The following is a 27,725-nucleotide window of genomic DNA, read 5'->3' on the forward strand; positions in this document are numbered from 1 at the left end:
TTACAGAAGAAATGGGTATTTTTTTTTTCCTAAAAGCAGCGACACATTCGCACTGGTAAAACCAAGGCATCTTTGCAGAAAAGAAATTATTACACTTATCTGGAACACACTTCAACAAGATAAAGCACAGGTTTCAAAGTTTTTATTTTTCAACAAGCCAAAAGTCGATGGAAAAGTTTTAAAAAAGACATACAAGCAGAGAATTACAAAAATAATTCTTATAGAAAGTTGTTTTTCACAAAAGAATATCGGTTGTGCCTCATTGTGCATATTGTGAAGCTCAGACAGACATTTTCATTGCAGCTCAATAGAAAAACGACCCAAAAGTCTCCTCGTACACGTAAAAACAATCAACTCCAAACTACCGCGCAGCGCTGGTTAGATGCCTGTAAACTTACCAAACTACTAAAGTACCCGCACCATCCAATGGCAAACGTACCAACAAATCAAAAAATGAAATAAAGTCTCATGCGGCTTCATTATATGCACACCTTCAATTTCAAAGTCGAAATTCAAACAAAATGTCAGGTGCCAAACATTACTTCACACAGTAAAATCTACCTCGAGACCGAGTCCCGGAAAATATCCCCGAAACAAGGACCCACGTGATCTTCCGTTGTATGCTCGGACTTGCTGTGCCGCATGAGGTTAAAATTAATTTTGCTGTGAACCCCATACCAACTTGCACAATCAGCAATCTCGGCCACCATATTGAAAATGCGTAAATGACACAATGACAATACCAACAGACTTGGATCGGAAGGCTACCCTATTTATGTGGCAGAATTAGTTTCCTGGAAGGGGAAAAGATATATATTTATATAAACTTCTTTGATAAAGAAGGTAATATTTCTTGAAAAAGTAGGTCATCAAAATTAGCCAATTGGAACTTTGAAAATACTTCGAAAAGAATACCCCGATTGCACCAGAAAAATTAAATCCTTCGCATTGCACCACGCTGGTTGGCCTGACGGACCAGGCCAAGAGAAATCCTCCAAACTACAAACAATATGGGTTACATACATAATCATTGCTATCCCAGCTTTTGATTGGAGGAAATTCTCAGCCTGAACACTATTCTGAGTTAGGCTGGAGTACGAAAACCAGAGCACAACGTATTAAGATAAACAATACTTTTTATACACCAATGGAATCTTGATCCAGATATGGCCGCTTTGGGAACATCGGGAAAGTCCCGTTTCAAATATTGATGCTTCGTCAACATTTCCATTAAAAATAGGCACTTTTGTTAAATTGCACTCATTCAAAAAAAGAGTTTCACCTTTCCACAATGTCATAGTCTTTCCAAAAGTGTTAGTTTTCCTGGGTTTATCGGAAATTGTCAAATGTAATCTGCTCATTGGCTTTCAAAGTGCAAAAATCAAACGAGAAAAAAATAGTGGGGGGGGGGGGGGGGGGGGGGGGGGAGGGGGGGGGGAGGGGGAGAGGGGGGATGGAAACGAGGGACCAGGGAGGGAGGATGACGACGAGGAATGAGGACCATACTCATGCACAATTAAACAACTTTACAAAAGCACAATCATTGACAGTAAACAATGGCAAATACAATTGCATAATTCTTCCTTGGCCTCACTGTGCACTTGCACATCACCAAAGCAGATAATATTGTACGCAGTCGAGTTTTTACGACAATTAGCTTTGGTTGCACTTTTCCCACGGCAATTTGACAATCCCAAACAGAGGTAAAGTGTTCATCATTGCTCTGAGTGTCCTCAACATGGCTTTGGAATGCTCAACAGAATGTGCCCTCTGCTGGGACTGTTCAACTAGTTTAAAGGATGGGTGAACAGTACAATAGCTGAATGGGACGCCAAAGTACATTTATCCGTAATCCTGGAGAGAAAAATAATTGGGGTTTTGTACAATATACCGATGGGATAGATCAGGAACCTATACGCAAAGACTCCGAAGTAGGACACTGGGATTTGTTCCTACAGTTTGCCAAAACAAAATAATCAAAAAATAAATAAATAAAAGGCCCAGGACCAATTACAAAAGGAGCAAATTTGACACAATTGGTTGAGCATTTTGCTGAGCAAAACAAACAGCCAAGTTAATAATTTGGCCGAAAAACACTGCACCTTCAGAAAAAAATTAAAAGGTTCACAATCAATCAACAGCAACGAGAATCCTTGCGTGTGCTCGTCACAGTCTCATTGAGGGTTACAATATCCTCATTGCTCTGATGGTCTATCAGCAGATGCTTGTTATTCAGGATGTGGCCCACCAAGAAACGAGCCGCTTCATCAATGTTCACGTTCTCCTGGGAAAAAAGAAGCAAACATTGAAGACTATGTGCAGAATACCAAACAACAACAGGTGAAGAAACAATATCAACCGGTCATCACAAGCATCGTGTCATCAGTACAGACTCAACCGCAGCATCCAGCCAAATCGCACCCAATCATCCCCAAATTCCATGGCTTACGCTATTCACCCATTCTATCACTGCCCCATCACCCCCATCCTTCACTATGATGGGTTTTCAGACAGAATCTACACAATTAGTGACAACAGGACCTTGTGAAACTGCAGCACCTTTGCGGATGTATAAAACCAGTTGAGGAAGCCATTTTCCTGGCAGTACGAGCGAAGATGATTTGCCAGCATTTTGTCCTCCCCAGTTCTAACCGAGTCACACTTGTTGGCCAGAAGAACGACAGGCAAAGGGAAGTCACCCGGTAGGTACACGTTTCTGTCGAGATCATGCTTCCATTTGGTTACTGCTTCAAATGTGGAGCTTCTTGTGACATCATAAACCACAAAGGCACCGACTGCCTCTTTGTAGTACACTCGAGTCATGTTCCCAAATCGCTCTTGCCCTGTTGAGAAAGGGTGGCAAGAGGATTACAATACAGTACCACAAAAAGAAGAAAAAAAATCGACATGGCAGACCATTTACATATTCGGTTCTTCAAAATTGCAACATTTTCCAAACATGACCAGACTCGGTGGTGATCAGCAAAGGGTCAGGGAGTCAACTCCGAATCTGGGAGGTAGACAGTTCAAATCCAAGCCTTAGATCCTGAAACCGCCGTCGTAGGATGCCATCTTTCCAAAAAATCAGTTATATATATATATATATATATATATATATATATATACTAGCGAAATACCCGTGCTACGCACGGGTGGGAGGCCAGAAGTACACAGGCAATGCAGTACACAGGCCAGAAAAATGCTAAAGCATGAAACCAATAAATTCCACATTCCTTTAGCACCTTCAGACGCACGTCAGACATGGACAGCAAGTTCATGAAGGGCTTCCATGAAAAACGTACCTGTTCGCAAACAAATGGGTACGTCCACGTATTTAACGGACGTTTATATAATTCGTTTAAAAGAAAAAAAGCCTTCAATTTCCGATATTTAGCCTTTTCAATTGGACCTCCAAATTGAAGCCCCGCCCATAGGGCGGGTACCGTCGCTCAACGTAAGAAGATGTCACAATGAACGTCATGCAAACGCGAATGTTATGCGGGAGTCCAAACCTGAGAATGCTGGAGACTAAAGCTGAAATTGGGAAAACTAAATAGCCTATTTTACTCCTGGGGATCCCAGGATTATCCACCCAAAATATCTTTGCGATCGGTTCAGCAGTTTTTATGGTACCTTCGAACAGACAGACATTTGGTGAATTATAGTAAGATATACAGTCATGTGAAAAAGTAAGTAGACCCCATGTAAAGTTTTGACTTTTTCAACATATTTCAACATACAGCTATTTGATCTTCATTTCAACAATATTGATAGATAAAGGTGATATAATATAACAAATATGATGAAACATTTATATTTTGTAGTCCATTGTATAATTTAAATAAACATAAATGCAAATTTCGCATGTGGAAAAAGTAAGTACACCCCATGTAAAGTTTTGACTTTTTCAACATATTTCAACTGTTACATATTTATGTGAATGTATGTGAATTACCATTCAGGTCTTTGCTTATCCATGCGTAGTAGATTAAGGGTTGTTGTGGTTGGAGGGTCAGGAGCCCTTCTGAAAAAGTGTCCGGAAATGGAAGTGACCGGAAACGGGAGACCAAAGACACGAGGAAGAGAAGGGACGAGTATTCTTCTTCCTCGCCCCGCTCCGACGAAAGGTGGGATTGATTGAGCCGTGTGGAAAAGCGGCGTTCCCGAGCCCGTCTGGCGAGAGGAGTTACCGGGACGGATACCTGCCCGGTGGACGTCAAACTGTCGTGTGGCCGTGCACCGACCCAGCGTTTGGCACCGTTCGCGACACCGTCTAAAAAGACGCGTACGGGTCGCCCGTTGGGGCCTAACACGCCTTGCAAGCGGCGTGGGGCTTTTGGCTTGCTTTCCCGTACCCGCTTCGCGTGGCCACGAGGGGCTGCAGCCGGGGTGCCTGGTACGATACCTGCCCGGTGGAAACACGTCCACCCGGGGTTCGTTCAACCGCCCGAGTGCGGCGACGCCGACCATCATCTTGGTCAGGAGGGGCCCAGAGACATTGTGCGGGACCGAGACCAAAAGGGGGTCGTGAGTACCCACGGGGACACACATATATAAGATGGCCATCTTAATCATAGGGAATTGATTGTGGATTGGGAATTGTTGATGGTGGTTTATTGTTGATTGCTCGGGGAAAATCTCCGTGGTTGTATCATTGAAATTGTATGGTATCATTACCATTGAAATATATCCTTGAACATCAGTTGTCTCTTGGGTGGAATTCATATGGATTGCGTGGCGAAAGCGCATAGATAATACAACTTTCTGGCGAAGTTCCTCTCACGGTCCGGGGGTCACCGAGACCAGGTATTCACCGAGGGGACCACGTAACACAACATACAGCTATTTGATCTTCATTTCAACAATATTGATAGATAAAGGTGATACAATATAACAAATATCATGAAACATTTACATTTTGTAGTCCATTGTATAATTTAAATAAACATAAATGCAAATTTCGCATGTGGAAAAAGTAAGTACACCCCCACATTTATCACAACTTCAAATACCTAAAATTAGAATCAGGTGCACCAGCTCAGGTGCAAATGATTAGAACATCGTTAGAGAGGATCTTGGAGGAACCTGTCTTATTTAAACCTCAGACATTTAGTTTGGTTTTCTCTTTGTTGTTGAAGTGTGTGGCGTCACCATGCCTAGATCAAAAGAGCTATCTGAGGCCTTCAGAAAGAAGGTTATAGATGCCTACGAGTCTGGGAAGGGATTCAAAAAGATCTCCAAACAATTTGAAATCAATCATTCGACTGTCCGGAAGATCATCTACAAGTGGAGAAGATTCCAAACAACTGCCAACTTGTTCAGGCCAGGCCGCCCCAGCATGTTCAGCCCGAGAGCAGACCGCAAGATGCTGAAAGAAGTCTTTAAGAACCCCAGAATGTCAACACGGGACCTACAGGTAGCTCTTGCCACTGTTGATGTCAAAATGCACGAGTCTACCATTATAAAGAAGCTGCACAAATTTGATCTACATGGGAGGTGTGCCAGGAGGAAACCTTTGCTGTCCAGAAAGAACTTCAGGGCAAGACTAAAGTTTGCCAATGAACACCCAGGCAAAGACCAGCACTTCTGGAACAATGTGGTCTGGACAGATGAGTCAAAGGTAGAGCTATTTGGCCACAGTACCAGAAGACACGTTTGGCGAAAACCAAAGACAGCATTTGACCACAAGAACCTGACACCAACTGTAAAGCATGGTGGTGGAAATATTATTGTTTGGGGCAGCTTTGCTGCATCAGGGCCTGGGCAGCTCACCATCATAGAATCCACTATGGATTCTTCATTGCACCAGAGGGTGCTTGAGGATAATGTGAGGCCATCTGTTGGAAAGTTGAAGCTCAACCGAAGGTGGACCTTGCAACATGACAATGACCCTAAACATACCAGTAAATCTACCAAGGAATGGCTGTAAAGAAAGAAATGGAGGATTGTGGAATGGCCAAGTCAAAGCCCGGATCTAAATCCCATCGAGATGTTGTGGGGGGATTTGAAACGAGCTGTGCATGCAGGAAACCCCTCAAACACCGCACAGCTGAAAGAATTCTGCATGGAGGAGTGGGCAAAAATTTCTCCCAGTCGATGTCAGAGACTGGTAGACAGTTATAAGAAACGCCTCCTTGAGGTTGTTTCTGCCAAAGGAGGCAACACCACCTATTAGAGCCAAGGGTGTACTTACTTTTTCCACGTGCAAAATTTGCATTTATGTTTATTTAAATTATACAATGGCCTGCAAAATGTAAATGTTTCATGATATTTGTTATATTATATCACCTTTATCTATCAATATTGTTGAAATGAAGATCAAATAGCTGTATGTTGAAATGCGTTGAAAAAGTCAAAACTTTACATGGGGTGTACTTACTTTTTCACGTGACTATGTATATACACATACACGTACATATATACACACACAACACCACCACAACAGGCATTTTAAGGCCATTTTCCCTACAAGAGCGGGAGTTAGCCTTGCGGTTCAAATGACAATCTTCTCCATTTTGCCGTATTTTCTGCATCTCCCCTTGTTAACACCCTTGCCCGCATTTCTTCTTCCATCATCTTTAGCCAAGTCTTTCTCGGTCTTCCCCGTCCTCTACTTCATTCTACATTCATTTCCATCACTCTTCTCAACCAGTCACTTTCATCCTTCCTCAACACATGACCAAACCATCTCAAACTGTTTCTCTTCACAGCATCCATCACAGGCTCTATTCCCATCATCTTTCACAATTCATCATTTGTCTTCCTCTCTCTCAAGGATACTCCACACATCCACCGAACCATTCGCATTTCCACCCTTTCTAGCCTTCGTTGCTGCTCTACGTTCATTACCCATGTCTCCCTCCCATAAATCATAACACTTCTCACACATGCAGCATACACCTTTCCCTTCAGCTTCAACGACACTCCCCTCCTCGTCAGCACGCCCCTCAGTTCCCGAAACTTCTTCCATGCACATATCACTCGAGCAAACATTGCAGAGTCTGATCCACCTTCTCCATTCAGCATGTCTCCTCAGTAACAAAATGTTTTCACACCTTCCAGCTTCACACCGTCTCCAAGATCCAACTCAACATTTCCTCCATCTCCAGCTCCCTCTGTGCACACCTTACATTTGAATGTAGCTGCCACACTGGTTAATGACCCTCTCAGACCACTACATTTTTGATGAACCCACTCAGCGCACATTGTACATTGAATGGAATTCACTCCGACACCCTTCCTGCACACAGCACACGGCCACTTCCCAGTTCTTTCCACCTCACCACATGCTTTACCACTTGCCATCACCTTCGTTTTTCCGATATTCACCTTCAGACCTTTTGTCTCCATACATTCCTTCCACTTGTTCATTTTCTCCTTCAGTCCATCCATACATTCTGCAATCAACACCAGATCATCTGCATCCAACAACTCCCACGGTAAACCCTCCTTTACATTCCGAGCCAGCACCTCCATCACAGCTACAAATAGTAGTGTACTTAGTACCGACCCCTGATGCACGCCCACCTTCACCTCAAACTCACCACTGTTCCCATCCTTCGTCCTTACAGCTGTGCGCACTCTTTTGCACATTGCCATCACTACTCTGATCAACCATTCCTCCACTCCTAACTTCCTCAATGCCCATGTCACTACTTCACGTGGAACCCTATCGAATGCTTTCTCCAGATCAACAAACCCAAGAAACAACTTCTTCCTCTTCTCGATGTACTTCTCCTGCAACTGCCTCACAATAAAGAGCGCATCTGTCGTTCCTCTTCCTGGCATAAATCCAAACTGCATTTCGTCAATCTTCACTTTCTTCCTTCATCCTCCTCTCCAACACCCTTTCCAATACCTTCATTCCATGCTCCAATAACTTTATCGCTTGATACGAGCCACACTCCAGATGGTCACCTTTCCCCTTGTATAGAGGGACGAGGGTACTCAGTTCCCAATCCACTGGAATGCAGCCTTCTTTCACCACCAGATTGCAGATCTCTGTCATTCTCTTCACACCACAATTTCCCACTGCCTTCAACGCTGGTGAGAGGGGCAGAGTGGTGAGAGGGGCAGAGTGGTGAGAGGGGCAGAGTGGTGAGAGGGGCAGAGTGGTGAGAGGGGCAGAGTGGTGAGAGGGGCAGAGTGGTGAGAGGGGCAGAGTGGTGAGAGGGGCAGAGTGGTGAGAGGGGCAGAGTGGTGAGAGGGGCAGAGTGGTGAGAGGGGCAGAGTGGTGAGAGGGGCAGAGTGGTGAGAGGGGCAGAGTGGTGAGAGGGGCAGAGTGGTGAGAGGGGCAGAGTGGTGAGAGGGGCAGAGTGGTGTGAGGAGCGGAGACGAGAGGGGCAGAGGAGACGAGAGGGGCAGAGGAGACGAGAGGGGCAGAGGAGACGAGAGGGGCAGAGGAGACGAGAGGGGCAGAGGAGACGAGAGGGGCAGAGGAGACGAGAGGGGCAGAGGAGACGAGAGGTGCAGATGATATGAGAGGAGCAGAGGAGAGGCGAGGAGCAGAGGAGATGAGAGGGGCAGAGAATAGGAGAGGGGTACGTGGGTGAGAGGCGCATGCGGCATGGGCATGGGAAGTATGGCGTGGGTGAGCGGGCCGGAGCAAGACTAGAATAGAGCGAGTAAAATCACAGCAAGGATACCAACCGATCTTAACGAGGCTGTTGGCATATCATCACATAGTTTGATCTTCATCATACCTACGGTTACCATAAACATGGTGACGGTCATGTCGTACACACATCACTATATCAATATGTTCAGCTTCACCCCGTTCTATTCGAGGTGGTTTCTCCAGCCCGTATCTTGTTGCCTTGTATGACAGGGCGAACTGATCCGAGAAAGACCAACAAAACGTACAGGAGACAAACATCGAACTGACCCGCGATGTCCCACAGCTGGAGACGGACCAGCGTGTTCTCGCTCCACTGCATCACTTTGAGCGCGAAATCGACCCCGATGGTAGCCCGGTAGTTGTGCGAGAACAGCTGGTGCACGTATCGTTTAATGATACTCGTCTTTCCCACGCCGAGGTCTCCGATCACCAGAACCTTGAACAGGAACTCCTGGGATCTGTCATCCATTACGTCGTGAAAGGGTGAAAGGCTGAAAGGACGAATCTTCCCACGGTACACGACACCACAAGCACCTTTCAAAGCCTCCCAAACACCGCAGCACGCCCACCAGTACTCCTGATGACAGATCCTTCCTCCATTTGCTAAGTTTGACGTTTTAATACACTTTGTTAAAAAATTATAAATAACCATCTATTTTTTTATACACATCAATTTGTTTTAATACACATAAAAATAATACAAGTATATTGAAATAAAGAAATAACCAAAGGGAAAAGATGAAAAAAATGGCACCAGTATAGTTAATAAACTTCTCCTATACACCTCAATAACTATTGGGTTACAAGCTGTGCACAGTATGATAAAATATAAAACGAAATCTGTGTATAGCACGACAAATATAGAGCAATAAAATAAATTACTTAAAGTAGTGAGAAAAATAAACCGGTATTATAAGGGTGGAATCCCTTCGCCTATTTATTACGTTCTTAATGTGGAAATGGGATAACAACGTCTATAATATACTGAACTAAACTATTTTCGGGCGGGGTTAAATTGAGAAAATCAAATTGGGAAAATGTAAGAGGGACAGAGCTGAGGGTAGGTGATAGGAGACAGAAAGGGAGCTGGAAGAGGCTGGTCGTGGTATAATGAAGAAGAAGAAGAGAAGGAAAAATGTTTGGGCAGAAGATATGGGTGGAAATAGTACGGTGGTATGTCAAACTATACTAGTAACAGTGTTGTATGTTACGGTACTTCAAGAAGTGTCTGTGCTTGTTTGTTTGTTTGATTTCTATACATTCCTAAACCGCTGGACGGAATGAGTTTAAAACTGGTGGTTGTACTGGGGCTGATGGTTTTATGCGGTAAAAAAATTTTTCCCAACTCCCAGAAAATGAGTGGTCTTCTTCTTCTTCTTTCGCATGCAGCACAAGGTTGCAGGGTTGAAGGTGGCATCATTGGCTGAAGGCGTGGCTGCACAAATGATGCAACGCCCTCTGCAGGTGAGAACATGAATTTGTAATTTGGCCATGGTGCCGGTGATAGCTCACCGACTCTTCGCGAAAGACCGTGGGATCTTTTACATCCACCAACTAATACTGGCAGACTGACCGGACCCCAGTTTAACGTCCATCCGAGGGACGACACACGCATTGATGAAGCACCCTGCAGTGAAGCACCAGGATGACAGTTTATAGCTGGGTCGGGGTTCAAACCCAGGCTACACAGCTTAGAACAGGGCTTCTTAACCTTTATCCCTGTCAAGACCCCCAATGGATTGCCCACAATGTCCCCATACCCCCTTCGCCAGACTGTTGACTGACCATGGCGCACCGTAGGTGCGCATAGCTCGGGGGGGACTGGGGGCATGTCCCCCTAGAATTCTTTTTAATTTCTAGGTGCTCTGTGGTGCATTCTGAGGGGTGTTTTTACTTTAATTACCTATTTTTTGGGATGAAAATTGGTAACTTATTACCCAGAAAATGGGCTAGGTTTGGGGATCCGCACCTGATTACCAGCCCCATTAGGTTCCAGTGTGACTTCAAAATATCTCAATAGCTTAGTTTTACATATGGATAATTAGGAACAGAACAGGAAAGAAAATCATTAGGATTTTATCCCTGTTTATTTCTTTGCTTGTTAACAAAGAAACAAAACAAACTAAACGAAACGAAAACATGCAAGTTTTATGCAAGCCGTTTTACTAATCTAGTGAGATTGCTGGTGCTGTTTTCGTGCAATCAGGGGCACAGTATGGAATCGGGGCACAGTTCGTGACAACGCCACTCGCATATCATCGGACACATCAAGTCGATTTCTCCACTTTGATTTCAGGTTCAATAATGCAGAGAAACCTGTTTCACAGAGATACGTAGTTGTGAAGGGAACCAACACATTGTCACTAACACCGAAAACAACAGAAACACATGTACAGAAGATGAAGAAATTCCTCACACGAAACTTCTTCAATTCCTCACACGAAACTTCAATCAACTTTAGCAGCTCGATCAATTTCACGGACCGGGTGTTGACGGACATTTAAACTTTATATTTCATTGAATTTATTACAGTTTATTATTATAATTTATTACGAGTCCCATACCCCCAGATTTTGGTCCCCATACCCCCAAGGGGTATGGATACCCCAGGTTAAGAACCCCAGGCTTAGAGTATGGCATAGACCTCTAAGCCATCCTGCTAGCCCATTTGAGTGGTGGAGGACACCAATTCTCTCGATGTAAGTGTGAATCATATCGCATCACTGAGTTGCAGCGGGTTTAACAAATCATAATAAAATATGTCATAGACATCATAAAAGAGGGAGAATTAATCCGCAAATAAGGATGGCTTCTTTGCTGGTATGGAGAATCCAAGAGAGGGAAGATGAAAAAAATCGCCATATTTGCGTATATAGTAAAAATACAAGCAATGTCAAAATTAGAGTCTTAAATCAGTTTAACAAATTAACAAAAACAAAATCAGTTTAAAACTGCATTTAATAAATGCCACAGAAGGCGCAGCATCGAGGATCACCCTTCCTTTGGAAGACTTTTCTGGCATATATATCTATATATGATGTCCACAAAACGTCGAAATTTGTGGTTAACGTCTCGTCTATCCGACAGCACAATCAAGAAGGTTTTCCACGTTTGCCTTGCGTGTGCCTTTATGAAGCGACTAGCAGAAGTACCCGGCATTGCCGGGCGGGGGAGGGGAGGGAGGGGAGGGGAAAGGGAAGGGGAGGGGAACGGGGGAGGGGAGGAGAAGAGGGGGGGAGGTGAGAAGAGGGGGGGAGGGGAGAAGAGGGGGGGAGGGGAGAAGAGGGGGGGAGGGGAGAAGAGGGGGGGGGAGGGGAGAGGGGGGACGGGGAAGGGGGAAAATGGGGGGAGGGGGAGGGATGGGAGGGGGCGAGGAGTGGGAGGGAGGGGAGAGGAGTGGGAGGGGGGGGGAGAGGAGTGGGAGGGGGGGGAGAGGAGTGGGAGGGGGAGGGAGAGGAGTGGGAAGGGGGGGGAGAGGAGTGGGAGGGGGGAGGGGAGGGTGGGAGGGGGGAGGGGAGGGTGGGGGGGAAGAGGGAGGGAGGAGGGGAGGGGGGAGGGGGGAGGGGGAAGGGGAGGGAGAGGGGGGAGGGAGAGGGGGGAGGGGGAGGGGGAAGGGGTGGGAGGGGAAGGGGGAGGGGGAAAAGGGAGGGGGAGGGGGGAAAGGGAGGGGGAGGGGGGAAAGGGAGGGGGAGGGGGGAAAAGGGAGGGGGAGGGAGAAAAAGGGAGGGGGGAGGGAGAAAAAGGGAGGGGGTGGGGAGAAGGGGAGGGGGTAGGGTGGATGGGAAGAGAGGGGGAGGGGGAAGGGGGTGGGAAGGGGAGGGCCAGTCAACAATGACGTTGCAGTTCTCATGGTCGGAGAGCAGCACAACAATCACGACATCGTCCTGCATCTTCCCAACAGCACGAAGCGGATTTTGGAGACTCACCGATCCTGTGACGCCCTCCAGTACCGGCGTTGCCGGGCGGGGGAAGGGAGACCCGTACATTCCCAACCCGTACATTCGCCCTCTCGACTCAAGCTCACTCGGACAAAAGCCTCGCACAAATTACACCGTGAAGGCCCAATGGCCATGTCTATGCCACAAATCAAGTATGTGAGCGAGTCGGGTGCACTGAATTGAAAATACAGTATATAGAACGCTCATACTCCATGAAAAGTGAAGCCGCCGTGTCGCCATCTTGGTTAGCACGACTCGACCAACTCGCTTCGCGGATCTCGTTTGTTTTGAACGTGTGAATTACGTGCGAACGCGTAACTGTGAGTTTATGGCGGCAAGGAGCATCACGTGATCGCTCTGAGTGAATCAGCGTGCTGCTCTGCCACCTGATCAGATTTCGTGTATAATATTCCTCGCTGAAATGCGCTGAGGTAAATATGAATAAAAAATATGGATCTCGTAAAGATGAAAGAAAAAAAAACCTATGTGGTGTGAATGGCAATGTTCCTCGCTGAATTGTGAATAAACGCAATCGCTTTTCGCTCTGAAATACGTGCGAACGCGTAACTGAGTTAATGGTGGCAAGGAACATCACGTGATCGCTCTGAGCGAATCAGTGCGCTGCTGTGCCACCGGTCAGATTCCGTGCATAATATTCCTCGCTGAAATGCGCTGAGGTAAAATATGGTAAAAAAATATTATGAAATTTTTTTTTTTAGGTCAGCCATGTTCTTCCCAGGCTCAATGGCCATGTCCATGCCAAATATCAAGCACGTGAGCCTCTCCATTTAGGAGTCTATCGGTAACATTACACACACACAAACTGTGTTTTATATATACTAGGGCATGCCCGTACTATATATATATCTAAAATTATATCCCCCCCCTCTATTTACATGAAATGGTTTGGTCCGGTGGCAATCCCCCCCCCCTCTATTTACATGAAATGGTTTGGTCCATTCGCAAAGCCAAAGCGAACGGCTTGCGAGTACGGTGACAATCCCCCCCCCTCTATTTACATGAAATGGTTTGGTCCAAAGCGAACGGCTTGCGAGTACGGTGACAATCCCCCCCCTCTATTTACATGAAATGGTTTGGTCCAAAGCGAACGGCTTGCGGAGTTTGGTAAAGAAATCGCCATAGCTCGGTAACTACTTCTCCGATTAATATGAAACCTTGAAAAGGCACATCCTCGGGTCCCCAGCAATATACCTGGCAAGTTTAAAGTATATCGGACCCGTGGTTGTCGAGAAACAGCGGTCACAGACAAACATACAGACATACATACACACAGAGATTACTGGAATTATAGATAGATAGATGTATCGAGGCTAACAGAAGATCGTCTTCGGTGATTGGGGTATATTGTATATATATATATATATATATATATATATATATATATATATATATATATATATATATATATATATATATATATATATATATATATATATATATGTATGTATATATATATTGTTACGGACGCGGTTAAGATGTTATTTTGACCGAGCGGTTGGTATGACCGCGACCGTTACAGGATGCCCGATTGGCCCGACTCCCCCAACGTTGACCAGATCGCACCACAGATATTCAATTTGGAAACCTCTAAAGCGACCGAAAGAGAAGGAAGAGAGAAGAAGACAGAGTACGGAGGAATAACAGGATTTATTATACACACAAGCAAAAAGAAGGAGCGATCAAAATTATTTACAAGCAATGGATGGAAGAAGCAGTCACACAGTGAATCGTTAGCTTATACTAGTCAATTTACTTAACCCCAGGACAACGATTAGGACAGACGACGTTCACACTTACACGGGGGATATTGCAGGCAGGTATGGCTTGAGGATGGATGGTTGTTTTGGGAGGCAATGGAGGGTCCAGCATCGATTGCTGCCTGGCGCGTCCTTTTCGTGGCCTGCGGCCCCTTAGCTGCCCCCTTAGATGCAGCGCAGCTGGTCGCACAATGGCTCGCACACACCTGCTCGTTCAGGCGTCTTCCTTCTCCCCAGCAACAACGATCGACAGCAAGCAAGAGGACGGGGTCAGAGCAAGAGGACGGGGTCAGAGCAAGAGCCTGGAGTGCGTCCCGCGGCGGCTTATATTGGTTTCTCACCGAACCTTCGCGCACTTTCTCGGGGGTTCCCGCTCCGCCCTCTCTTAGCCAAACCCCTTGTTCTGGGTTGGATGAGCGGGGCCGACTTACTCCTCCCCCCTATGACGAGGGGGGCGACCCGTCTTCTCTAGCCACTCCCCTTGTTCGTAATGGCCGCAAATGGCGAAAACCGGTCAGCAGCTGCAGGTAAGGTGCCGTCACGTTGCACAGCAGTTCAGTACTGCAATAAACGGTTGATGTCAAAGCTCAAGTGGGGGAATCCCTGGCACTTGAGCTGCCATGGATCATCGGAGGGGCCTACGCTTTATTTCGTTTGATGCAATGCAGAGTCAATCTAGTGGGAAACACATATTTAGCCTACATAGAATAAGGAAATAAACTATTTAAAAAGATATATCGTGGCCTGTGTGTAAGTTTCATGGAATTAACTAGGAGGACGGCTGCGACCATTATTTACATTACGAGGGTGTTACACACAACAAAACCATACTTTTCACATTCGTTACACTTTCTCCAAAATTGTTACACTTCTCAAAACCGTTACACTTCTCAAATTCGTTACAATATATATATATATATATATATATATATATATAATGGTATCTGTAATCTGGTTCTCCAACCTAATGAGCGGACAACATTACATGACGTCATCGCCATGCACGTCCGCCTTGCCTGCAAAGGTCCAGAGGAACCATCTAGCAGTGCGTCATTACGGATTATAAATACAGATGCTGTCACAAGTGCATGCAAAACTCACAGTTACCGACCTGGTTTCGCCCTTGTTGGGGCTTCATCAGGGCAACGCAGTGAGGCTTTCCATACACTTGTAACTCTGTGACCCTTTCGGTTTTTATATCAGTCACTATGCGACCTTCATATCATCAGTGGAGAACCGCCAGCAAGGTGTCCCATACAGCTGCTGCTGCACCTTGCTGGGAGCGATACGCACCGCCTGCCACGCGGTGACGTTATCTCTGGTATCCACTCATCATATGGAGTCGACCTGGTTGCGGTTGGGAGTTACTAATAATGGTATCTGTAATCTGGTTCTCCAACCTAATGAGCGGACAACATGACGTCATCGCCATGCACGTCCGCCTTGCCTGCAAAGTTCCAGAGGAACCATCTAGCAGTGCGTCATTACGGATTATAAATACAGATACTGTCACAAATGAGTGGAAGACTCTTTAGTTTAGACTTTAGAGGTAGTATTTTTCAAAGTTCACATTGGGATACTTGCCTTTACATGTAGACATCTGTGGCAGATGCGGTGGGATTTTGAGAATGATTATCATAAGAGATGGATACGTGAAGTTTAATTTGGCAAATATGTCAATAAAATCTGAACGCATTATGAAGGATGTGCTTAAAATGAAAAAGGGTAGTGTCCCAAAAAGAAGGAAGAATTATATGGCCGGACATTAAGGCCACTCATGTGACCGGTTCCTCATATGACATGTTGTGGAATGCGCGCACGCTGTCCGATTCCCGTGACTTGCTTCTCCGGGCTGGGAATCCTGTCCGTTGTCGCCATCTGGAAACACTCCTCTTGTGACCATCGCCATGCTGCTTCAAGCTCTTCTCCTCTTGTTTGTAGTTCGGCGATCTGCGGCTCAATTCCCAAGGCAGTGTACAACTGCGCAAAGCTTGGCCACAAAGGTAAGGCAGCAGCCTCACTCAGGAGTCTCTTTTGAGCCTTGCTTACATTCCCCAAGGAATGTAAGCTGCAGCACCATCACTGTAAGGTGGTTTGGAAAAGAGCAGGAGCAAGGATGACATCTTAATGCTGGACTTTCAACCACATAATTGTTCTGCATCCTTATTTACCACTCCTTAATAACCACATTGAAAATGCACCTTTCTTCTGCTGTAAACTTATTTCAAACGTGTTCACTTCACTCTCAGGTGTAACTTATCCTAAGAAGATTATATTTTCATGTTTGTCCTCAGATCCCACTGGGCATACTCTGTCAAGCAGTTTGTTATTCCTGATGTATACAAGGTTCGATGCACGATTACGTGAAGAATGGCTTTCCTTTGTGGCCTGGGCCTCCTGTATTCCACCTTACATTATCGGATGTCTTAGTGCAACCTAAGACTCCAAGTTTCAATGACATTTTTCAACAAGGCAAAGTTAGTTTTTTTATTTTCGATGGAAAAGACAAATCGGTTTCCTTTCTCTTACTCCTTCCCCCAACCCCAACACACTCACCTGGTCTTGCACCTTCAGCTGTTTCCATCACCTACATTTGCCAAATAACTTTCTGCTTGTCAACCTCCCAAAGTCCAATACTTCTTTCTCACCTTCTGCCTTTCACCTTTGCCGTTATTTATTTCCTGTGGGAATCACAGCTTTCTTGCTGGCCAACCCTATACTCTTCACTTTAGACCTTTTATGTACCGTATAGTGGGTTCAGCATGTTTAAACCATCCTTCTTACCTATCAAACATGTTCTTTTCAACTCACTAACCGAGACCCCTCTTCTCCATCATTCCCTCCAAGCCTAAACTTATTACTTCTGCCACCAAAGGTGGACGGAGGGTATGTTTCACCTGTCTGTCTGTCTGTGAGCAGGATTTCTCAAGAAGTTATGGACAGATTCGGGTGTAATTTGGTGGACACTTTGGGTGTGTGACAAAGATGAATTGATTCGATTTTGGTGTAGATCTGGATCCAGTTCTGAGTAGTCATTAATTACCTCCGCCACCGAAGGTGGATGGAGGTTATGTTTTCACCCATGTCTGTTTGTTTGTTTGTCTGTGAACAAGATATCTCAAAAAGTTGTTGATGGATTTGGACAAAATTGACCAGACAGGTAGTGTATATGACATGGACAAAATGATCAGATTTTGGTGAAGATCCGGATTCGGATCCGGCTCGTAGAATTTTTTAATAAGTGATTCTTCACCATTAGGAGATATAGGGCCAAAAGCAATATATAGCAGGGTATCTCAAAATGTTATGGACGGATTTGGACGAAACTTGGTGGAGAGGTTGTGTGTTTGTGACGAGGACTAATCGATTCGATTTTGGTGAGGATCTGATTTTGGATTCGGATACGAGAAATATTTAATTTTATAAGTTATTCTTCACCATTGAAGGATTGGGCAAAAGCGATATATAACATGATATTTTAAAAAGTTATGGACGAGTTATGAATAAACTTGGTGGATGAGTTGGTTAGGTGACAAGAACAAGCCGATTCGATTTTGGTTCAGGTCCGAATCGAGATCCGGCCTATCATTGGGATACAAAACAAACTGTTCAGCCTTGGCGGAGGTATGTGCTCTACCGAGTGCCGTTCTAGTTTTTAAAGTGATACTTCATAAATGAGAGAGTGGGCCAAAAACAATATATCGTATAATATTTCAAAAAGTTGTGGATGAGTTATCACAAAATTTGGTGGATGAGTTGGTTCGGTGACAAGAACAAGCTGATTCGATTTTGGTTCAGGTCCGGTTCCAGATCTGGTCTATCACTGGCATAAAAAAATGTAAACTTTTCAGCCTGGCAGAGGTATATGCTCTACCGAGTGCAGTTCCAGTTCCGTTTGTGTCTGTTCATTGTCTGTTTTCTCCCCATCCCTCCATTGTTGGTTCTTTAAGCTTCTATAAGTCCCAACAATTGTATACTGTATAAAAAGCTATATGGGATGTGCATCCATCAATGCAATGTTATGAAGAAAAACAATGTATTTCCTGAGAATGATCAGTTTATGTCTCCTTTTGTTTGACAAAACCATCAAAAGCATGTTTATAACTCACATGGGCCTGAATGGGACCTGCATGGACAGAAATGGAAGCAGTAACAAGCATCTAATCTTTTCAACAGGAATGTTGCCCACTGTGGAGCGGAGATGGCACTCCGTGTGGAGAGGCCACAGGACGGGGATTGTGTCGCGACATCCAAATATCCCAAGCACCGTACGGACCGGACCAGAGTTTGGATGAGAATGATGTGCGGACTCGCTGGCCTCGAGCCTTTTACAATCGCACGTGCACATGCACGGGGAATTTCTATGGTCCCGATTGTGGGGAATGCTGGTGCAGTCTACGTTCATTCCTTCCTTCATTTTATTCATTCTGAATATAATAATTAATAATCCTTTATCAGGACAGAAAATGTTTCCTTGAAATGCCTTATGGAGTTGGCAAAATGTTTGTAGTGCCTCATAAATATAACATATATTTATTTGTGCATTACTTAGCCTCCCAAATTTGGCTTTTTGTTGGAGAGAGTCAAGGACCTTGAGCTTTTAATGGTAGAAATAGGCCGTGGCCCAGAATTTCTAGCACATCTGATTAATAAATAAATTAAGGTACCTTGATATTGATGCAAAGCTTTATGATTTTTTTCTATACTCAGTCGAGACTCGTGTAAGAGCTAGCATCTATCTATAATTCCACTAATCTCTGTGTGTATGTTTGTTTGTATGTTTGTATGTTTGTCTGTGACCGCTGTTTCTCGACAACTACCGGTCCGATATACTTGAAACTTGCCAGGTATATTGCTGGGGACCCGAGGATGTGCCTTTTCAAGGTTTTAAATTAATCGGACAAGTACTTACCGAGCTATGGCGATTTAGCCGTTCGCCGTTCGCTTTGGCGTTGCGAATGGACCAAACCATTGCATGTAAATAGAGGGGGGGGGTTCTGTGGTCGTTGCGAATGGACCAAACCATTCATGTAAATAGAGGGGGGGGGGGGGTTCTGTGGTCGTTACTGCCACGTGGTTTCAAAGTTTTTTTTTGTTGTTGTTGTTTGCACGCATGTTTTTTTGCACCCACGTACGGGCACGCCCTAGGATGTTTACACACACACACCCCTACACAAATTTTTTTTTTTTTTTTTTTTTGGCAAGGAACGGGCACCCACGTACGGGCACGTCCTAGCTTATATATAGTACGGGCATGCCCTAGTAAATATAAAGTAAACAAGCATTCTGAGTATTGCGCTGCAATACATGTCCCCTACCGGCAGTCTGTCGTCCGGAAAACTGTTGGGGAAATTACCAAAGTTCAAAGTGCCATAACTTTGTCAAAATTGATCGAAACGTCGTGAAGTTCGAACTAGATCTGTAACTTATCATGAGGAAACCATGTACCAAGTTTTAAATCATTAGCGTTAAGAGTTTAGAAAAAAAAGTCCGGAAAACTGTTCTTTGCGTGACGGACTGACAGACTGACAGACAGAGGGACGGAGTGCAAACCTATAGTCCCCTATAGTACACCGGTAGCGGACTAATAAATGATCTTGTGAGTGGAGCTATTTGCTCCCAAAATAATCACTACAAGGAGTCAGTATTTCGACATTCGCCAAAATAAATGTCGCCAGCGGAGTCAGACAGATGGCCAATCAGATCAGTGGATTTTCCAATATGGCTGTGCTCATGAAGTGTCTATGTAATACCTGTGGAAAATGGTATAGTCCAGCATTGGATACCTTCCTGTGATAGACGCAAGTCTCACAAATATGTCTACTGTGTACAATCATGTTGCGCTTTGTCACCATCACCGACATTTTTGAGCTGAAGCTATTGTTGTGGGGCCGGATCAAGCAAACTACTAAAAGGAAGAGAGATTAGTGCTGGTGTGGCCTCCCCCAGATTACAGATCATCTTGTGCTAGACTGCCCCATACATCTCCTAGAGGGAGGATAGCAAGAACTGAAGCACCTGGTCACAAAGGCCCAAGGCTGGCTGAAACAGCTGACTTCATGTCGGAGACCAACAACTCAGGGACATGCCTCATGAAAGAAGAAAAATGAAGAAGTTATGGAACGTTTTTATGCCTCCGCCCCCGAAGGTGGCCGGAGGCCCGGAGGCATTATGGTTTTTGGGTTGTCTGTCCGTCCTTCCGTTCGTCCGTCCGTACAGGCTAAACCTCGTTTTTCTCAGCAACCACATGTCCGATTAAGATGAAACGTTCAGGGTAGGAGTGACACCCATGCAAAATGGTCACGTGGTATGGCAGCCATCTTGGAATAAACGCGAATAATTAAAAAATTATTTCTCGGAAACCGCTGAATGGAAAAATCCGAAACTTGGCACATTGTCGAGTACTCCCAAAACAAAAGCATGATAATGATGACATCATAGGTGATTCTGGTATACCAGCCAAAAATGTTTTAATCGAATTCCTTAGCCTAAAAATCTGAAATTGCATGCACATGATCTATGGCCCATTTGTATTGAAATATTAAATTTATGACATAATAGGTCACATGGTTTGGCAGCCATATTGGATTTAACCTAAAACCTTATAAAAACATCTACTCCCAAACCACCAAATCAATTGACTTGAAACTTTACGTGTGTCATTGACTAGGTATGGCGATTAAAAGATGATCACGAAAACATCATTGGTCACATGGTGTGGCAGCCATATTGGATTGAAGGAAAATCTTAAATAATTATATCTCTGAAACCGCTTACCCGATCGATGCCAAATTTTTATAAACATCATCTAGCACGACTGTTGCATATATTTTGAAAATAATGGCATCATAGGTCATGTGGTTTGGCAGCCATCTTGGATAGAAAAATGAACCTTATCAACACGATCAACACGAAACTTCACAAACGTGATCCTCTACCCATACATATGCTGTGTGTACATTTTTCATGTTATATGTCATGTGGTGTGGCAGCCATATTAGCTTGAAAGCCAATATTTCAAAAAATCCCTTCTCTGAAAGCGCTTCACCGATCGATGTGAAACCTCTCAAGGCTGGTGAAAATGTGATACTTCAAAACAACTGAAGGGATTTAAATCAAACTTGTTTATTTTTAGGACAGTGAAAGAGGGCATCTACCCATTGTGGGACTATGCGGAGGCATATTGGCGACACAGTCGCATTGCTCTAGTTTTATTGTACACCATGTCGAGGAACATGGTGGAGCTGGAACATATAACGGATCAGGATGTAACAGCACAAAAGGAACAATATAAAGATATGGGGGAAACTCACCAACAGCAGGGATGAGGGACAAAATAGAAGAAAACTAGGAGAAACAAGCATTCTGAGTATTGCGCTGCAATACATGTCCCCTACCGGCATTGGGTAGCACTGTCATAGAAGCCAGTATTATGACTTACCGCACTCCAAATTATAGTGTGGAAAACTGTTGGAGAAATTCCCAAAGTTCAAAGTGTCATAACTTTGTCAAAAATGATCGAAACGTCGTGAAGTTCAAACTTGATCTGTAACCTATCATGAGGAAACCATGTACCAAGTTTGAAATCATTAGCATTAAGAGTTTAGGAAAAATGTCCGGAAAGCTGTGCTTTGCGTGACGGACCGACAGACTGACAGACAGAGGGACGGAGTGCAAACCTATAGTCCCCTACGGTGTACACCGGTAGGGGACTAATAAGGGATTTTGGGGAAGAATGATGGCTAGGTAAGGACACAAGTGATGGACAGGATTCTCGACGGGGTAGGGATGGTGGAAGCAAAAATGTAAATGGCGTCTTCTGTCATCGAGCCAGCAACCTGGGAGCATCAATTCAGATTTATTGCCACATCTGATGCAATTTAAATGCTCTAATGGTGGCGAGTTGCTCCATTTGAAACTGTTTGTTCCATATATGTAGCTTTTTGATGCCTCGGGTCCATAATATAATTTGTATTGGTGTCAAAGCCAGTGACCAATTACAAATTATCAACAGGATAATAAGGTTGGTGGTCTTCACACTCTTGACGAATCTTCTACATGAGCTACTCAACCTGCTCTATCAATCAATCAAAGCTATCGTGTGTCACGTGCTCATCATCTAACCCACACTCCATAATTCCTTCCCAAGTACAAAGGATGAGAATGATCCACCCACTCACAAAGGATGAGAATTCCCAAGTACAAAGGATGAGAACGCGCAGATCCATCGTCCATCATTTCCTCTATAATGTGAGCTAAGTATTAGCATCTGCTGACGTTGAACGTGCTTTAAAGTAGTGTGATGTTCTTGGCAGGTTTGGTTGGGAGGATCCTTCATGCTTGAAGCGACGGGAGCTGACGCGTCGAAATGTGCTCTCTTTGTCAGCGATGGATCGTTCTCGTCTCATGGCTTACATCAACCTTGCCAAGGTGTGCTCACTGTGATTTCCTTTGATCTGTCTTATTTTAGAAAACTCATGCAAAAGGAGTTTTGTTCTTTATCACCTCCGCCACCGAAGGTGGATGGAGGTCATGTTTTCACCCCTGTCTGTTTGTCTGCTTGTCTGTTTTTGAACACGATATCTCAAAAGGTTGTGGACGGATACGGAAGAAATTTGGTGGAGAGGTTGAGTATTTGACAAGGACAAAATTATTAGATTTTGGTGCCGGATCCGGATCTGAATCTGAGAATTTTTTTTAGTGATTCTTCACCATTGAGAGATAAGGTAAAAAAAACGATGTATAGCAGGATATCTCAAAACGTTGTGGATGGATTTGGACGAAGCTTGTTGGACAGGTTGTGTGTGTGACAAGGAAGAATCGATTCAATTTTGGTGAAGATCCGGATCCGGATCCGGCTACTAGAAATTTTAAAGTGATTCTTCACCATTTGGAGAAAGGGCCAAAAACGATACATAGCAGGATATCTCAAAAAGTTGTGGATGGATTTGACGAAACTTGATGGACAGGTTGTATGTCTGACAAGGAAGAATAGATTCGATTTTGGTGAAGATCTGAATATTGATTCGGATATGAGAATTATTTAATTTTTAAAGTGATTCTTCACCATTGGGAGATAGGGCCAAAAACGATACATAGCAGGATATCTTAAAAAGTTATGGATGGATTTGGACGAAACTTGGTGGAGAGGTTGTGTGTGTGACAAGGAAGAATCGATTCAATTTTGGTGAAGATCCGGATCCAGCCAGTAGAATTTTTAAAGTGATTCGGCCAACCAGGTGGAGGTATGCTCTCTACTGAGTGCCGTTCTAGTTCTTCTTGCAGTCAGTTCATCGAATTCGGAAGATTTGGAAGAAACTTGGTGGACAGATTGTGTGTGTGTGTGTGTGTGTGTGTGTGTGTGTGTGTGTGTGTGTGTGTGTGTCAAAGATGAATCGATTCAATTTTGGTGAAGATCTGAATCCGGATCTGGATATGAGAATTAGACCCTTAAGACGTTTAGATCCTTTAGACACATTTAAACACACACCACACAAACGTTAAAAGAGTCTTCTTTCAATCTGCAGACTATACCTTTTTCAGCAAGTAATGTGCAATCTCTACCCACCCACAGTGTTGGTACTCTGCCAGTATTATTGAAACGTGCATTTCTTACTTTAATTGTTACTTCTACTTAGCATCCTAATTCTTCAAGCTCTAGAAACATGCGAAACCTCCCCCACAAAATGCACAGTGGAGGTCCCTACATAAGCATGGCAGGGGGCACCTCGTTCTGACTCCCTATTTGTTTATCTTCATTTCCCTCTTCCTCGTACTCTGTAGCCGCTGCTAACACAATACACACTGCTGATAGCACCAAGAGCTGTAATCTGCCTTGGGAACATCGCAACCTCTATCTGAGTTTGTTCTTACAGGTCACCGTCAATCCTACCTACTGCATACTGGTGACTCCACCTGGACCGAATGGAAGTTTGCCCATTTTTGCAAATGCCTCATATTACGACGTTTTCGTCTGGATGCACTACTTTGCTTCTCAAAGAAAAGGTATGAACACTCAGCTGTGATGTTCACCTGTCATCATGCATCACTGCACTCTGCAAACACTCATTCGTGTGCCTATTGATCCTGTAGTCATTTGTTTCTTTTTTTAAAGCATTACTTTTTTAGTTATTACCCTCGCCTGAGGAGAGGGTATTGCATTTGAGTCCGTTTGTTTGTCTGTTTGTCTGTTTGTCTGTCTGTCTGTTTGTCTGTTTGTCCGCACAGAATAAATATGATTTTCTCTGCAACCGTTGGTCCGATTGACAGGAAATTTTCACTATGGGTGCAAATCCACCTGTATAATTTTTTAATGATAATTATGACGTCATAGGTCACGTGGTTCGGCCGCCATATTGGAAAAACCGAAAAACTTTGCACCTCTATACCTCTAAAAGCACTGAATAGAAAAAATTGAGACATGGCTCATTGTAAAGAACTCTCCATGTGGAATAAAATATGTTAATGATGACGTCATAGGTGCCTCTATTATGACGTCATAATTCGACAAGTACAAAACTTCATCCGATCAAGATGAAATTTATTGAGCATAATCTAGGATGCGGCTAGGGTGCCGGCTTAGGATCCTAGGATCCTGGGTTCGAATCCCGGTCAATCGCTGAATTAACGCCAGGGGGGTTGACTCAGCCTGTCATCCTTCCGAGGTCGGCTAATTGAGTACCAGTTCACTGGTAATTCCCTGTTTGTCGTTAAAGGCGGCAAAAAGGGTTGGTGTCAGGAAGGGCATCCGGCCGTAAAACATTGCTTCAAAAAGGGGACCAAAAAACAACAACAACCACGGTCCCCGAAAAAGGCCAACCCCCGCTTTGTGGGGAAAAATGGCCTCTAAAGGTGTTTTTTTTTTTTTTTAAATCTAGGAATAAATTAGTTTAGAAAAAAAAATGATGATGTCATCGGTCACGTGGTTCGGCCGCCATATTTGTTTTAACACAAAAGCCTTAAAAACCACTGAAAATACATTGCTCTTGATTTATCTATGAGAAGTGCTGTTTTGTCATAGTTATAAGTTTTTTATTCACATCCGAAGTTTCCCCAGGGACAGGAATAGTCACCCACTAACTTGTTGCCGGCATCAAATGGAATAGAGACCACATCACGCAAAGCAGGTATATTGTCCCATCACTGAAGATTATGAGTGAGCCATCTGGGTATTAAAAATTGAAAACCCACTAGCAGCATTGTAGTTCTGAAATGAGCGCGGTTTTCAAAAGGATAGAATCCAAATCCTAAAAACTGCTGTTTTCAGGCATAATCTTTGGAATGCCAGTCCAATGCCCTCATGACGAGGCCACCTACTTCCATGTTACTAAACAATTCAAATACATTATTCTACATGCAAAGAAATAACTCTATACGCTTCAGCAAATGACTTTGTAAATATATATATATATTTTATTATTATTATTTTTTTGTATACTGAATCGAGGCTCGTGAAAGAGCTAACATTTACTTCACAAACAAATCAACCAGACAAACAAAATATATAAAAAGAGGGAGCGGAAGACAAGATGGGGAGAGAAGGGGAAGCACACAAACACAACATTTGAGAGCAGGGAGATGTGTGGAAGGGAGAGGGCTTGGGGGGAGGAGGTGTGGGAAGGGGGGGGGGGGGGGGAGGGAGAAGTATAAAACACAAGGACACCAAGGACTTCCAGGACAGAAGTTGGTATTTCAAAAAAGTGGAATTGGGGTGAAATTAGCGGGGGTAGAAAAGATCAAGGTTTTGGATGGGGGAAGATAAGAGATGGTGGTGAACAGCTGTTTTAAAGACCTGGAGGGTGGAGTGGGATTGAAGAGAGTGAGGGAGTTTGTTCCAGAGGCGGGAGAAAAGACGAATGAAGGAGTGAAGGTGAGCAGAGAGTCTTGATTTTGGCAGTGTAACCATAAGAGGGTTGCAGGCAGATCTTGTGCGACCTGTAGGAACATTTGCGGGACAGAGCCCAGAGAGAGCTGGGGAGGCAAGGCCAGAGAGGAGTCGGTAGAAGACGGAAATACCACCAACCTGCCTGTGGTGAGTGAGTGAGAGGCCCTTGGAGTTAGCTTCATCGTGGGAGATTCCAATGATTCTGAATGCTTTGGTTTCAACAGCGTGAAGACGAGCTAGGTGTGAGGCAGGAGCACCAGCCCAGAGAGGGAGAGCAGTATTCCATTGAGCTGCGGATGAAAGCCTTGTATGTGGTGAGGAGCTCAGGTGTGCCAAGGAAGGACTTCGCATGACGGAGGATGCCCAGTCGGCGACTGGCTTTGGAGGCCAGATTTGAAATGTGGTTTTCCCAGGAAAGATCATGGCAGATAGTGAGACCCAAAAGCTTGAGTGACAGAACTTCTTGGAGAGGATTATTCAGAAAGTGGATGGGAGGGTTGTCCAGTCGGTCTTTTCGGAGAGACATCGTAAGAGTGTCAGATTTGTCAGGATTGAAAGACATGTTCCACTTGTTTGCCCAGTCTGTGATTTTGTCCAGGTCTGCAAATTATGAGTTTACCTTCATCAGATGAAGAATTCTTCATCAGAATTATGACGTCAGATGAATTTACCTTCATCCTTGTATTATATTGTTTTTTTGTTGGGGCATTTCCTCAATCATTAATCTCATCATATAATCAGAACTTTTCCAGATATCTTGTTCACAAACACACGAACATATGAACACACATACGCACACGCACACACACACACACACACACACACACACACACACACACACACACACACACACACACGGACGGACACGATCAAATGCATTACTCCCTGGCGGGAGTAATTAAACTTTCTATCACTGAACTTGTACCTTCATAGGTTTGGACCAACACCAAGTGTACACAGATGATGTACATCTCTTTCTCACCCAATATCTGTGTATCTGTCTCACCCAATATGTGCAGATGATTCCACAGGGCCTGACTATGCTCACGAGGGAGCAGGCTTCCTGCCTTGGCACCGCCTTTTCTTGTTATCCTGGGAACGTGCACTGCAACGTGTGTCTGGTGATTTGACCTTATCCTTGCCATACTGGGACTGGCGAGATGCAGAAAATTGCCAAGTGTGCACAGATGATCTTTTCGGAGCTTATAGACCGAGTGAATCGGGTTCAATTAGCTCTGGCTCCATTTTTGCTGCTTGGCAGGTGAGGTGATGAATGAAGGGCAGTAGATAAATGCCTCCTGCACCATTAAGATCTATGCTTTACAGGAAGTACACTATTCTGTGTGTTATACGTCTGTGTATCTTGGGTGAGTATTCATGTCATGTAATATTTCTTAATTAACTTCTTTATGACAAATGTTACTCATTTATATGTTTTGATCATTCTGTAGCTTAAAATTAAAATGTGATGTATCCATGAGACAGGCAGACAGAAGAGAGAGAGAGAG

General features: G+C 44.3%; 2 protein-coding genes across 8 annotated transcripts in view; one reads left to right on the plus strand and one right to left on the minus strand.

Annotated features, from left to right (window-relative positions):
- Positions 1-127: 127 nt before the first annotated feature.
- Positions 128-9,230, minus strand: LOC137423473 (ras-related protein Rab-32). Of its 2 annotated transcripts, none has more exons than XM_068110678.2 (3): positions 8,885-9,230; positions 2,560-2,843; positions 128-2,284 (listed from the first exon to the last, which is right to left on the minus strand). In XM_068110678.2, the coding sequence occupies exons 1-3, from the start codon at positions 9,084-9,086 to the stop codon at positions 2,135-2,137; spliced, it is 636 nt and encodes a 211-aa protein (XP_067966779.2). In that variant the 5' UTR covers positions 9,087-9,230; the 3' UTR covers positions 128-2,134. The 2 variants fall into 2 exon arrangements, with proteins under 2 accessions (XP_067966779.2, XP_067966778.2); XM_068110677.2 differs by having other exon boundaries at positions 2,542-2,843; positions 8,885-9,225.
- A 418-nt stretch (positions 9,231-9,648) lies between these two features.
- The window catches only part of LOC137423471 (tyrosinase), a 46,471-nt gene continuing 28,394 nt past the window's right edge, over positions 9,649-27,725 (plus strand). For 3 of the 6 annotated variants that reach the window (XM_068110674.2, XM_078774121.1, XM_078774123.1), the window contains exons 1-6: positions 9,649-9,790; positions 10,007-10,081; positions 18,510-18,721; positions 22,649-22,763; positions 24,209-24,338; positions 27,237-27,478. In XM_068110674.2, coding sequence (XP_067966775.2) covers positions 9,728-9,790; positions 10,007-10,081; positions 18,510-18,721; positions 22,649-22,763; positions 24,209-24,338; positions 27,237-27,478 — 837 coding nt within the window. In that variant the 5' untranslated portion in view covers positions 9,649-9,727. Of the gene's footprint in view, positions 9,791-9,969; positions 10,082-15,984; positions 16,337-18,509; positions 18,722-22,648; positions 22,764-24,208; positions 24,339-27,236; positions 27,479-27,725 lie in introns of those variants that run through there. The other 3 variants (XM_078774122.1, XM_078774124.1, XM_068110672.2) reach the window with 3 other exon arrangements.

Source organism: Myxine glutinosa, chromosome 3 (genome assembly GCF_964187855.1).
Source record: "Myxine glutinosa chromosome 3, kmMyxGlut1.1, whole genome shotgun sequence".
Taxonomy (NCBI): Eukaryota; Metazoa; Chordata; class Myxini; order Myxiniformes; family Myxinidae; genus Myxine; species Myxine glutinosa.